The following is a 12855-nucleotide window of genomic DNA, read 5'->3' on the forward strand; positions in this document are numbered from 1 at the left end:
GCATTTTCGGGACCAAGGGACCCCCCTGGAAAGCCGGCCACCTCGGATATTACTTGTGATACCAGCCCTGGCCCTCCTGAGTGTTGCAACCAGAAGACCACTTTTTAATGCAATTGGCTTAACCACGTTAGGACCAACCCATTCTCCCTGTTGGCAGGATTTTTCTGCCATTGATTGTCTATGGTTCTGTTTTTGTTCATGCATTTTTAAGAACTCTAAAAAAAAATTTTCTTTCTAGTTATTCAAATAATTTCTGTGTATTTTTGGTGATACATTGGGATTTGTTTCTATGTTTTTTTCCTTTTGCATTTTTTTTTAAATATCTGAGAAAATGTCAAATAAAAAGGGAGGGGAAACATCTGTTACTAATTTTTTTTTTTACAGTAATTTTCATGTAAGTGGCAAATATTTTTTTGTCGCTGAGGGTGGGATTAGAACCTGTGAGGTGGATGTGGTAGTGATGTTCCTTTTTTAATTTATTTTTTTTTGTCTTAATTTTATTTTGTTTATTTACCCATCCATTGCTACTCCATAAAGTTATATCAGAACTTTGATTTTTTTTTTCTGATGCCAATGGTCTCCAATAGCAATTTTCTGTAAAGTTCTCCTGGTAGACTGGAGGACTTACACATACACTTGTTCTTCAGTATTGACTTTACGTATATGTGTTATTTTATACCGTGACAGAAAATTCAGAAATTTAACCTGGACATTGCCCACGTTACCCAAGGCGAAGAGTATGTGTCACTTACCAAGACACCCAAGCTGTTTGTCAAAGTTCAGAAATTCTTCAATACTTGGCAGAACGAGCTGGATGAGTCTATCAAAAAGTTCTATATTCTTGGTGAGACCCCCTTAGAGAGAGATCCAGTGAGAGCATCTGATCGGCCCCTCCAAAATACAGATCAGCAAGAAACATGCCGATAAAAACAAGACGCATGGTTTGCCTTCTTCTCAGATCCCCAAAAGCTCTCAAGGCTTCACTTTCAATCTAACTTCACTCTATAAGGCCAGGTACTTATCACTTTCTACATAAAAAAGGTCTTTGAACTTAATCCCTTCCCGCCGATGGCACTTTTTGACTTCCTGACCAAGCTCGATTTTTTAAAATTGACGTGTGTCACTTTATGTGGCAATAACTTTGGAATGCTTTAACTTACCAAAGTGATTTTGAGATCGTTTTTTCGTAACACATTGTACTTACATGTTAGTGGTAAATTTTGGTTGATATGTTTTGTGTTTAATTATGAAAAAATAGGAAATTTGGTGGAAATTTTGAAAAATATGCATTTTATAAAGTTTGAAATGATGTACATTGCATACAGATAGTCAGGCTGCCAAAATTATATCATAAATCTCATGTCCCAGATCTCTGCTTTATGTCGGCAGTCGGTTCATACCTGCGCCCAGTCTCCACTTTAGCCAATCTGGCAGGTTTCCATCTTCTGCCCCGAGAAACTGGACAAGAGACGGAAACCAGCAGTCAGTTTTCAAACCCATTCACTTGAATTGGTTTGCAAAGTGACCACCCGTGTGCGTCTTTTGCTTGTCCGCAGCGAAGTCATTATTTTTCTAACCGGACATAAAGTCAGACATGCAGGACTTTGTGTCCAGTTAAAAAACCGTGGACAGGCACAAGATGCACATGGGCGGTCATTTTGCAAACCCATTCAAGTGAATGGGTTTGAAAACAGTCTGCTGGGTTTCCGTCTCCTGTCCAGTTCCTCGGGGCAGAAGACGGAGACCCGCCGGATTGGCTAAACTGGAGACCGGGTGCAGGAGTAAACCCGGCCATACATATCTGCACATTAAGCTCTGCCCCTAGAATCATCACTAAACACCCCCAAAACGTCCACTTTGGGGCAGGGATTAAGTAAGCATCATCCTTTCCACAACCCCATTCCTGGGATTATCACATGATTGGGACAGTTTACATGTATAGGTCTCCGACATTAGAGTCAGTAAGAGAAAAATTCTAAAAACCTTCAGAAAAACTTGGATATCAGTTTACTTTATCCTGAATAGTAATTTTTCACTTTAGGTTTAGTCTTCCTATAACCAGTGGTGTAACTACCGCCATAGCAGCAGAGGAAGCTGCTACAGGGCCCGGGACATTAGGGGCCCAGTGACAGCCGCTACCGCAGCTATCATTATACTCGGGGGTCTCTTCGGACCCCCGAGTATAATGATTGGCAGACCGGGAGAGGTAAGAAACATAAACACTGTTACTTACCTCTCCACGACCCTGCCAGGCCTCCTTCTTAGTTGTCTGACGTCACATGAACCCGGCCTGCTTCCCAGGTCATGTGACGTCCGACGTCATTGAAGATGGACAGCAGCGGAGGCTGACGGTGTAGGAGCCGGGGGACAGGTAAGAAACAGTTTTTTAGGTTTTTATTTCACTGGGTCTCTGATTATTATACTCTGGAGTCTGAAAAGACCCCAGAGTATAATAATTGTTTATGGGAGTCAAGAGTGGGACATAATACTGTGTGCAGGGTCCACTATTGGGGATAATACTGTGTGCAGGGACCACTATGGGGCATAATACTGTGTGCAGGGGCCACTATGGGGGATAATACTGTGTTCAGGGACCACTATGGGGTACAATACTGTGTGCAGGGGCCACTATTGGGGATAATACTGTGTGCAGGGGCCACTATGGGGCATAATACTGTGTGCAGGAGCCACTATTGGGGATAATACTGTGTTCAGGGACCACTATGGGGTACAATACTGTGTGCAGGGGCCACTATGGGGGATAATACTGTGTGCAGGGGCCACTATGGGGGATAATACTGTGTGCAGGAGCCACTATTGGGGATAATACTGTGTGCAGGGGCCACTATAGGGGATAATACTGTGTGCAGGGGCCACTATAGGGGATAATACTGTGTGCAGGGGCCACTATGGGGTACAATACTGTGTGCAGGGGCCACTATTGGGGATAATACTGTGTGCAGGGGCCACTATGGAGCATAATACTGTGTGCAGGAGCCACTATGGGGCATAATACTGTGTTCTGGGACCACTATGGGGGATAATACTGTGTGCAGGGGCCACTATGGGGGATAATACTGTGTTCAGGGACCACTATGGGGTACAATACTGTGTGCAGGGGCCACTATTGGGGATAATACTGTGTGCAGGGGCCACTATGGGGCATAATACTGTGTGCAGGAGCCACTATTGGGGATAATACTGTGTGCAGGGACCACTATGGGGTACAATACTGAGTGCAGGGGCCACTATGGGGGATAATACTGTGTGTAGGAGCCACTATTGGGGATAATACTGTGTGCAGGGGCCACTATGGGGGATAATACTGTGTGCAGGGGCCACTATGGGGGATAATACTGTGTGCAGGGGCCACTATTGGGGATAATACTGTGTGCAGGGACCACTATGGGGCATAATACTGTGTGCAGGGGCCACTATGGGGGATAATACTGTGTGCAGGGACCACTATGGGGTACAATACTGAGTGCAGGGGCCACTATGGGGGATAATACTGTGTGTAGGAGCCACTATTGGGGATAATACTGTGTGCAGGGGCCACTATGGGGGATAATACTGTGTGCAGGGGCCACTATGGGGCATAATACTGTATGCAGGAGCCACTATTGGGGATAATACTGTGTGCAGGGACCACTATGGGGCATAATACTGTGTACAGGGGCCACTATGGGGGATAATACTGTGTGCAGGGGCCACTATGGGGCATAATACTGTGTGCTGGGGCCACTATGGGGCATAATACTGTGTGCAGGGGCCACTATGGGGGATAATACTGTGTGCAGGGGCCACTATGGGGCATAATACTGTGTGCTGGGGCCACTATGGGGTACAATACTGTGTGCAGGGGCCACTAAGGGGGATAATACTGTGTGCAGGGGCCACTATGGGGCATAATACTGTGTGCTGGGGCCACTATGGGGTACAATACTGTGTGCAGGGGCCACTATTGGGGATAATACTGTGTGCAGGGGCCACTATGGGGGATAATACTGTGTGCAGGGGCCACTATGGGGAATAATACTGTGTGCAGGGCCACTATGGGGGATAATACTGTGTACAGAGGCCACTGTGGGGGATAATACTGTGTGCAGGGGCCACTATGGGGGATAATACTGTGTGCAGGGGCCACTATGAGGAATAATACTGTGTGCAGGGGCCACTATGGGGGATAATACTGTGTGCAGGGGCCACTATGAGGAATAATACTGTGTGCAGGGGCCACTATGGGGGATAATACTGTGTGCAGGGGCCACTATGGGGGATAATACTGTGTGCAGGGGCCACTATGGGGAATAATACTGTGTGCAGGGGCCACTATGGGGGATAATACTGTGTGCAGGGGCCACTATGGGGGATAATACTGTGTGCAGAGGCCACTGTGGGGGATAATACTGTGTGCAGAGGCCACTATGGGGTATAATAGAGCGCGCAGGAATGCATAGGAGGGGTCGATTGTCAAAAGTTCGCCACGGGTCCCCGCCGTTTCTGGTTACACCAGAGCCTATAACACAACACCATCAATTTAAAATCATATTCTTTTGCCTTTTAGCTTCGCTGACAGTAGTTTTTCCCGCTAGCTACAATGAGCTTGAATGTCAGAGGTCAGTACAGGAGGGAGAAGGAGGCATTGTCTAACTACGGCAACACTCTTACCTTGTAATAAGTAAAAAAAAAAGCTATGGTTATGGAAGGTCAAAGAGAAGGAGTCCTGCTAAAAACTTAGCACAGAGAATGTTTTACAATATTATCTTTTTTCTCTTAGGGCCCCTTCACACGGAGGATACGCTGACTGATTTTGAACATGTAAACGTTCCGAATCAGCGGCGTTTAAAACAGATCCCATTGCTTTCTATGGGCGGTAGCATACGTGCTCTCCCCATAGAAATTAATGGGCTGCTTTTTCCCATTCATTTCTATGGGGAGCACGCGTATGCCGGGTCCCATAGAAAGCAATGGAACATGTTTTAAACACTGCTGATTCGGAATGTTTACACGTTCAAAATCAGCCAGCGTATACTCCGTGTGCAGGGGCCCTTAGGGTATCTTGCAGGTAATAGTAATGGTGCAGACTGGACAAACAAAATATACATGATGGACAGTGGTGCTGTTTTTACAGAAGGTACATGCTATTCTTATATTAGTACAATTCCTTAAAAGAAACAGTAGTCTGAGAGCAGTATTTTTGGAAGGGAACAACTGGGAAGTGACTACGTGGCCGGTTGGTTGGTCGAGCCAATTGAACACCATCAAAAGATCAGATTCCAATATTGAACATCAATAAAACCTTTGTGATAAATGGTAATGGATTATGGATTTATCACCATCTATAGAATCTGCCCCCATAGAGGTGACCGCGCGGCTCCCTGTACATGTATTCACCATCTGCGCTCCCTGGAATACACATAATACAGATGAGGGATTTCTGTGGTTTATTCTTGTGTCTTATTGTGGGATTATTCTGGGCTGAGCCTCGTAGTCACTATATGTTCTTCTATAGACAGCTCTATACGCAGCGTGTCAGGGGCGGTTTCACAGCTTTTTATTAATCAGTTTCCTTTGCCCAATAACCACATGTTGGATTAGAGATTATAGAGAAATATGACGATATCCACATACAAGGAGTTGTGGGTTTTTCTGTCTTTTAGGGTCAGCGGGGCTCAGGGTATTATACAATCCTGTAAATGAATATAGATATAGCAGCTATTACACTACAATGTGCAGGAGATTCTCTTATACAATATGCATATTAGGATAGATGTGACAAGATCTACAATACTGAGCACCAATCAGCTTCAGGCTGCATGTGGAATGATGGAACAATGGCAAGAGAACCTATGACATCACAAAATTCTTGTGACCTCATCGAGTTCTGAGCCTATAAAATCCTCTGCCTGCCATTCCCACAGTCTTCTTATCTGTAGCTACAGAGAAAGAGATAGTGTGCTATAAAGCAGCGATTTATTTAGCGAATCTACCTACTTTGCGTCATGGAAATCCGGGGTTTGGCGTTCCTGCCTATCCTGTGGTCCATATGGATGCTATTGGGTCTCAGTACCCTGTTTGCCGTAACGGTAATATTAGGGCATGAAACACATCCGTACATCAGGTAAGAGGGGATGGGGCGAGATTCCTGATTCTTGTTATTATCAGATTAATATTTGTATCTATTATTGTAAATGTCAGAAATAATCATTTTATTTGACTCCCTTTTTCATGTACTGCACCTCTATATCTGAGAAAGGGAATCTATCATTGGGTGTAGAGTATATGTAGGGGCAGGTAAAGGGTCGGAGGTTATTCATAACCTGCAGCCATCACATCTGCTAAAAAAAAGTGGCAGTGATTGAGTTAAAGGATAGTCAGTGGATAGTATGGGGGAGGGGAGAGTTATAGATAGGGATGAGATGTGACAATTCCACCGCTTGTGTCCTACTAACACCCAATATTTTACTCTCTTTCACAGTGCGACAGCAGCTCGGCTGCCCGAGTCCGTGATCTACACGGTGGTCTTCATGGTGTCTTCCATTCTGGGTAAGTGGAGCTTCTAATAGGGTGAAAACATCAGCACTGACCGGCGGCCATGACTGGAGATTGTACAGGTGTCTATAGAAGTGACCTATAGAAATCTCTGACTGATAACATGTATTGTCTATTACAGGAGCTGGCATCGTTCTCCTCCAATACAAGTTCATGATAATTCGGACTGAACCATCGGAGAAGCGACATCTCATAGGCCAGCGAATACTACTCGCCATAGGATGGATATCCTGTATTGGGTCCGCCCTGAATGCTGTATTTCCGGTTAGTTATCTTGTTTTATTGGAAATATTCAATCATATGTCATGTAATATAGAAAGTGAACATTGTCTGACAGTCAGTACATATATATATATATATATATATATATATATATATATATATATATTTATTTATATTTAGTATAGTTTATACTGTGTTATATATCTGTAGTTTTTGGATTTTTTTAGTCTCTCCCATAGAAATCACAGTTACAGTGGCGCCCCCTGGTGTCTATAAATACAAATCATAATTAACCCTTGTCAGCCTCATTGATAACATATATCTGTATTTCCATTCTAGGTGAATGTCAACCTTACAGCTCACGATATTGGCTCAGGACTCGGTTTTGGATGTGCTGACATTTTCAACTTATGTCAAGCGATTCTCCTGTATAAGAGGTCCTTCAGCAGTCGGCGAATGTGCCATATTAGACTGGCTCTGACCTCGGTGACATCTGTACTAATGCTATTCTGTATCCTTTTATATATAACTGGTAGTAAGTGATACTGAGGGGAGGAGATTATGGCCTTATTCACATGACAGAATTTGGAGAGGAACTTGAGGTGGTCTTCTGCCTTAGATTCCTCCCCAAATTCCAGCGCTGTATAACCGGTGGCAGAGCTTCGGATTTCTGCCACAGCTTTGCTCAGAGTTTAGCCTCAGAAACAAAGGGGCTAAACAGCAGTAGTTTTGTTCTGTGGGTTCTTGTGTCTGGATCAGCTGCAGAATCCGCAAAACATCAAGCAAAGCGTTTCTTTTATCAGTGACCTTAAAAAATAAGAGGTGTCCGCCCAGGGGGGAACCATGGGTTCACAGCTTGTCCTGGACTGGCTTAGGTCAGCAAAAATGCCGCCCTCCCCGAGGCCCTGGCAAAGCGCCGCCTGAAGCGGTCGCTTCAGGTCGCCTCATGGGAGGTGTGGCGCTGTGTCCGCCATTCCTTCCTGCTTTGTAAACAATGGGGGAGGGGATTCTGGCTGGTATTTGAAGCTTATTCCCCAACTGTAAAGTCCTCCCTTGTGATTCTATTGTAGCATAGATCTGATATAACAATATAGGCAGTGCGTAAATTGGTCCCGAACGCCCAGTTTATACCGGAACAGTATAAGGAACCACACAAATACCACTATCATTGTACCCGGGGTCTTTTCAGCCCTCAATAGTATAAGGATCGTAGGGCTAGGAGAGGTGAGGGAACATAAAATCACTGTTACTTACTTCTTCTGGCTCCAGAAGGCTTCAGGCCTACTTGGTGACGTCCCCGGTTTTTGTATATAATTATTCCAGAGTTCCCCCTAAATTTTTTTCCCAATTTAGGCAGTGAATATAGGAAATACTATAATATTAGAATTCTGTTACTTTTCCTTAACTTGTCCTTCCAGTCAGTGGAGTCATGTCCAGTTTTTACCTCCATCTAATCCCTGACAACCATAAGCAGGTGAGTTTATTTCACTTTCCACCATCTTGTATTATCCATATACATCATGTTTAAGGGGATTCTATCATTGGGAAACCCTATTTTCACTAACCGCACATCGGAATAACCTTTAGAAACGGTGGTGTAACTACTGCCGTAGCAGCAGAGGCAGCTGCCACAGGGCCCGGGACATTAGGGGCCTGGTTACAGCCGCTACCGTTGCTATCATTATACTCGGGGGTCTTTTCGGACCCCCGAGTATAATGATTGACGGCCTGGGAGAGGTAAGAAACATAAAAAGCACTGTTACTTACCTCTCCACGATCCGGGCAGGCTTCGGCCTAGTCATCTGACGTCTCATGACCCCGGCCTGTGTCCTGGGTCATGTGACGTCTGACGTCATTGAAGATGGACTACTTCGGAGGCTGACAGTGTAGGAGCCGGGAGATAGGTGAGTAACAGAGTCTTTTTTATGTTTTTCTTCCCCTGGTTCTCTGATTATTATACTCTTGGGTCTGAATTGCCACTGATTAGAAAGACTATTCTTCTCCTACCTTTATTTTTCTGCTCCGCGCCGCCGTTTTGGATAATTTTCTTATTTTTTCTTTATACAAATGAGTCTTCAGAAAGCACAGATGGCGTTCCTCCTGTGCTCAGAAAGTGCTGGGGTGTCCCCTCTGCTCAAGGCACACGCTCCTCCGAATATCCAGCGCCGCCTCTCTCTTCTTGTGCTGATGCCTCTCCGCATCATCAGCACCCGCCGATTCAAATCCTGCACATGCTCAGTTGCCTCTGTCCAATGTGAAATGGCAGAGCTGACTGAGCATGTGCGGAATTTGAATCCTGAACACAGAATCGGCAGGTGCTAATGCTGCGGAGAAGCGACGCTGGATCTTCGGAAGAGCGTGTGCCTTAAGGAACAGGGGACGCCCTCAGTGCTTTCTGAAGACTCGTTTGAATAAAGAAGAAATAAGAAAAGTCTCCAAAACGACAGCGTAGAGCAGAAAAATAAAGGCAGGAGAAGAATAGCCTGTGAAAATAGGGTTTCCCAATGATAGGATCCCCTTAACAGTAAAATGGAATCTCTTGGTGGATAAGATTTCCTTCTATCTCAATCCACAGCAGACAATGGTGAGTAAATCCGGGCACTAATATCTGCTATTCTCTCCTTCTCTTCTGTAGGTCATCTCTGATGCAGGCATGGTGGTCGAGTGGGTTCAGATGTTCTGCCTCGTAATTCAACAACTGACCAATTATACAGATTTCCAGGTGAGTAGATGTGTGACGTGTCTCATGTGCTCCACATATGTAGAAGATGACAATTTCTCCCTAAAACAGAAATGCCCACTTCACGTATAAATTAGATCTATATTCATAAGAGCGTTTCTGATGTGAAATATTTTCTTTTTTTCCTCTCAGCATTTATCTTTAAGGTTGTCCCGAGAAGGTGTCTCCATCAGCCTGAGAGAACCAGCCCAGGACCCTGAAAACCCCTAATAAGACTCCGGGGTAAGATAAAGGAAATCACTGCAATGTATTCCTGCAAAAGACATCGAGCTGGTGAGTCTATTTATCACAACCATTGACCTGTATGTAGGTCTATACTGGGGGGATATATACTTCAGGAGGACACACATTGGACAACTGCACAATACTGGAGAGCTGGAAGGCCCTCTGTACTACACCACACCGGACAGCTGATAGGTCCTCTATAGCAGGGATCTGATAGGTCCTCTATAGCAGGGATCTGATAGGTCCTCTATCGCAGAGATCTGATAGGTCCTCTATAGCAGGGATCTGATAGGTCCTCTATCGCAGGGATCTGATAGGTCCTCTTTAGCAGGGATCTGATAGGTCCTCTATAGCAGGGATTTGATAGGTCCTCCATAGCAGGGATCTGATAGGTCCTCTATAGCAGGGATCGGATAGGTCCTCTATAGCTGGGATCTGATAGGTCCTCCATAGCAGGGATCTGATAGATCCTCCATAGCAGGGATCTGATAGGTCCTCTATAGCTGGGATCTGATAGGTCCTCCATAGCAGGGATCTGATAGGTTCTCCATAGCAGGGATCTGATAGGTCCTCTATAGCTGGGATCTGATAGGTCCTCCATAGCAGGGATCTGATAGGTCCTCCATAGCTGGGATCAGAAACCTTTGAGCATCCAGCTGTTGTGAAACTATACTTCCCATCTTCACAAGCCCAGAGGTTACTGAGCCCAGCTCTATAGTATACTATATAGGAGTGTGGACGGTCCCTGTACATTATACCACATAGAGGTGCTGACACGTCCTAAAATTGGCTGCATCTGTGTTAAAAGAGTAAAAAGGTGCAATGAGATTACAAAGAATCTCCTTCTTTTCTGGGAACACGCACTATATACATTATCATTATTTTTATATCCGCCACCCCACAGTTGTATAGTATATATGTATGTATGTTATGAGCCGCTTCTTACACATGTGTATTTGTCTTCTTATAGGAGTAATCGGCCGATAAGTCTTTCTTCGCAGAATCTAGGACAATCCTTTCTCCACTGATGTGCATTAAACCTTTTTAACGCACCTTTATGTTTTTCTGTTATCACTGCTGTGTGTCTACTTTCTGGTTTTAAACGATGGGTTAAAGCAGTCTTTCTCAAAGTGGGCGATAACGCCCCCTTGTGGGCGCTGGAGGCCTATAGGGGGGCAGTAAAGGGCACAGAGAAGATTGGTGGGGCGTTGAAGCAGTTTAGGGGGGGCGATGGCTAATTTAAAGGGGTGGTATCATAACAATCATTCTATCTATACTGCTGGTTAATGTGGATTTAAGACTTTTCCTAAATACACTGCTTCAGCAAAACTGCTTTGTTTGTCCACTATCTTACTTTATTCAATTCATTATGGACACTAGCACCTGGCCCCCTGCTCATTGCTGAGGGAGCCACATGACGTAGCTCCCTGCTGTGTGGGGTCTGAGTGTACGGAGCCAGCCTGTGTCTGCACCACACATACACATCACATACACATCACCTAGCTCCCTGCTGTGAGATAGAGGGGGGGGGTGTGTGTGTGTGTGTGGAATAAGTGCTGCTTTCTTATATAAAGCAGTCGAAATCCTACTGGGCTAAAGGACCCGGTCTCTCTGTTCACTAGGATAAAGCTTTATTATATAGAGCAGGCTGCTAGTGGGCAGAGGAGCCAGGTCCTTTAGGAAACTCCGTACAAGGTAAATCCAAGTCTACAGGACCTTTTGATGACATCACAGGCCCTTCAGTCATCCCATAGGATCACGCTATTTGGTGGGCGGAGCTACACGCTAATTTGGGGGCGGGGCTAATTGATGCGAGCAAACAGGAAGAAAGGAGATTTTTAGGCAGCTTAGAAGGCAGATCATTCCAGGACATTTTAAAATTGGAAATACCGGACTGGGTGTTGGATCCTTTTTCAAATATCAACACAGCAGGATTACCCCAGCTGGAAGAAGAACTCATAGAACTGATAACGAACGAGGAAATAAAAATAAAGTTCAAAAATGGATACCAAGAATTTTGGCTACAAAAGCCAATCCCGCAATTGTACCCTGGATTGTGGTCCATCGTTCAACGATTTTTGATAGCATTCCCATCATCGTATTTGTGTGAACGTGGACTGTGGCAACGTTGCTAACTAAAAAGAGAAATCGGTTGCAGATTACCGAACGCGGTGACTTACGGCTGTTTTTGAGTAAATTCGAGCCTGATATTAACAAACTTGTTAAAAATCATCAAATTCATCCTTCACATTAGATGAGTTTTAAAATTAAAAATGAAATGTTTGTTTTAATAACATGAATAAAAGTTTTCCTAATATTACAAAATGGTGTTTTACATTACCCTCATCAGAAAGTCTTATTTTCACATGACACACATAATTTAATTATTAACATAATGACTGCGATTGTGATTCTTAAGATGTAGTAAAGTGAAAAAATTTGGGGGGGCGCTAGAAAATAATTAATTCTCGAAGTGGGCGGTAGACAAAATAAGTTTGAGAACCTCTGGATTAAAGCATTTAAGTTTTACCTAAAGAAGAGTGTTGCAGACCTTCTCCTTCGTGCATTAAACCTGCCAAACCTGCACTGAATGTCCATGTAGATTCCAGCACCGACTATCCAGGGATTCATTCCGATCGCCATATTTGGGGTCAGAAAGGAATTTTTTTCCCCCTAAACTGAGGACAAACCAATACTTGTTCCTCAGGGGGTTTTTCGCCTTCCTCTGGATAACCATAGCAAGTCATTATTAGGTTGAAAATGAAATCCTTATTTCACCCATACTTGCTATGTAACCATTTGGACATGTCATTTACAATATGGTGCCAATAAGAAATACTACTGGACAAAGACTGAAGCAGCTGTGGATGTGGACTTCGAGAGGTTAGCGTCTTGTGTAGAGATGAGCGAACAGTGTTCTATCGAACTCATGTTCGATCGGATATTAGGCTGTTCGGCATGTTCGAATCGAATCGAACACCGCGTGGTAAAGTGCGCCATTACTCGATTCCCCTCCCACCTTCCCTGGCGCCTTTTTTGCTCCAATAACAGCGCAGGGTAGGTGGGACAGGAACTACGACACCGGTGACGTTGAGAAAAGTAGGCAAAACCCA

General features: G+C 44.5%; 1 protein-coding gene across 1 annotated transcript; it reads left to right on the plus strand.

The window, feature by feature from the left end:
• The first annotated feature begins 6005 nt into the window (after positions 1 to 6005).
• On the plus strand, positions 6006 to 9727 carry LOC142187881 (DNA damage-regulated autophagy modulator protein 1-like). Its single transcript, XM_075261688.1, has 7 exons — positions 6006 to 6124; positions 6482 to 6549; positions 6677 to 6819; positions 7117 to 7288; positions 8196 to 8251; positions 9413 to 9499; positions 9650 to 9727. The coding sequence occupies exons 1-7, from the start codon at positions 6006 to 6008 to the stop codon at positions 9725 to 9727; spliced, it is 723 nt and encodes a 240-aa protein (XP_075117789.1).
• The last annotated feature ends 3128 nt before the right edge of the window (positions 9728 to 12855 follow it).

Source organism: Leptodactylus fuscus, unplaced genomic scaffold (assembly GCF_031893055.1).
Source record: "Leptodactylus fuscus isolate aLepFus1 unplaced genomic scaffold, aLepFus1.hap2 HAP2_SCAFFOLD_283, whole genome shotgun sequence".
Classification (NCBI taxonomy): Eukaryota; Metazoa; Chordata; class Amphibia; order Anura; family Leptodactylidae; genus Leptodactylus; species Leptodactylus fuscus.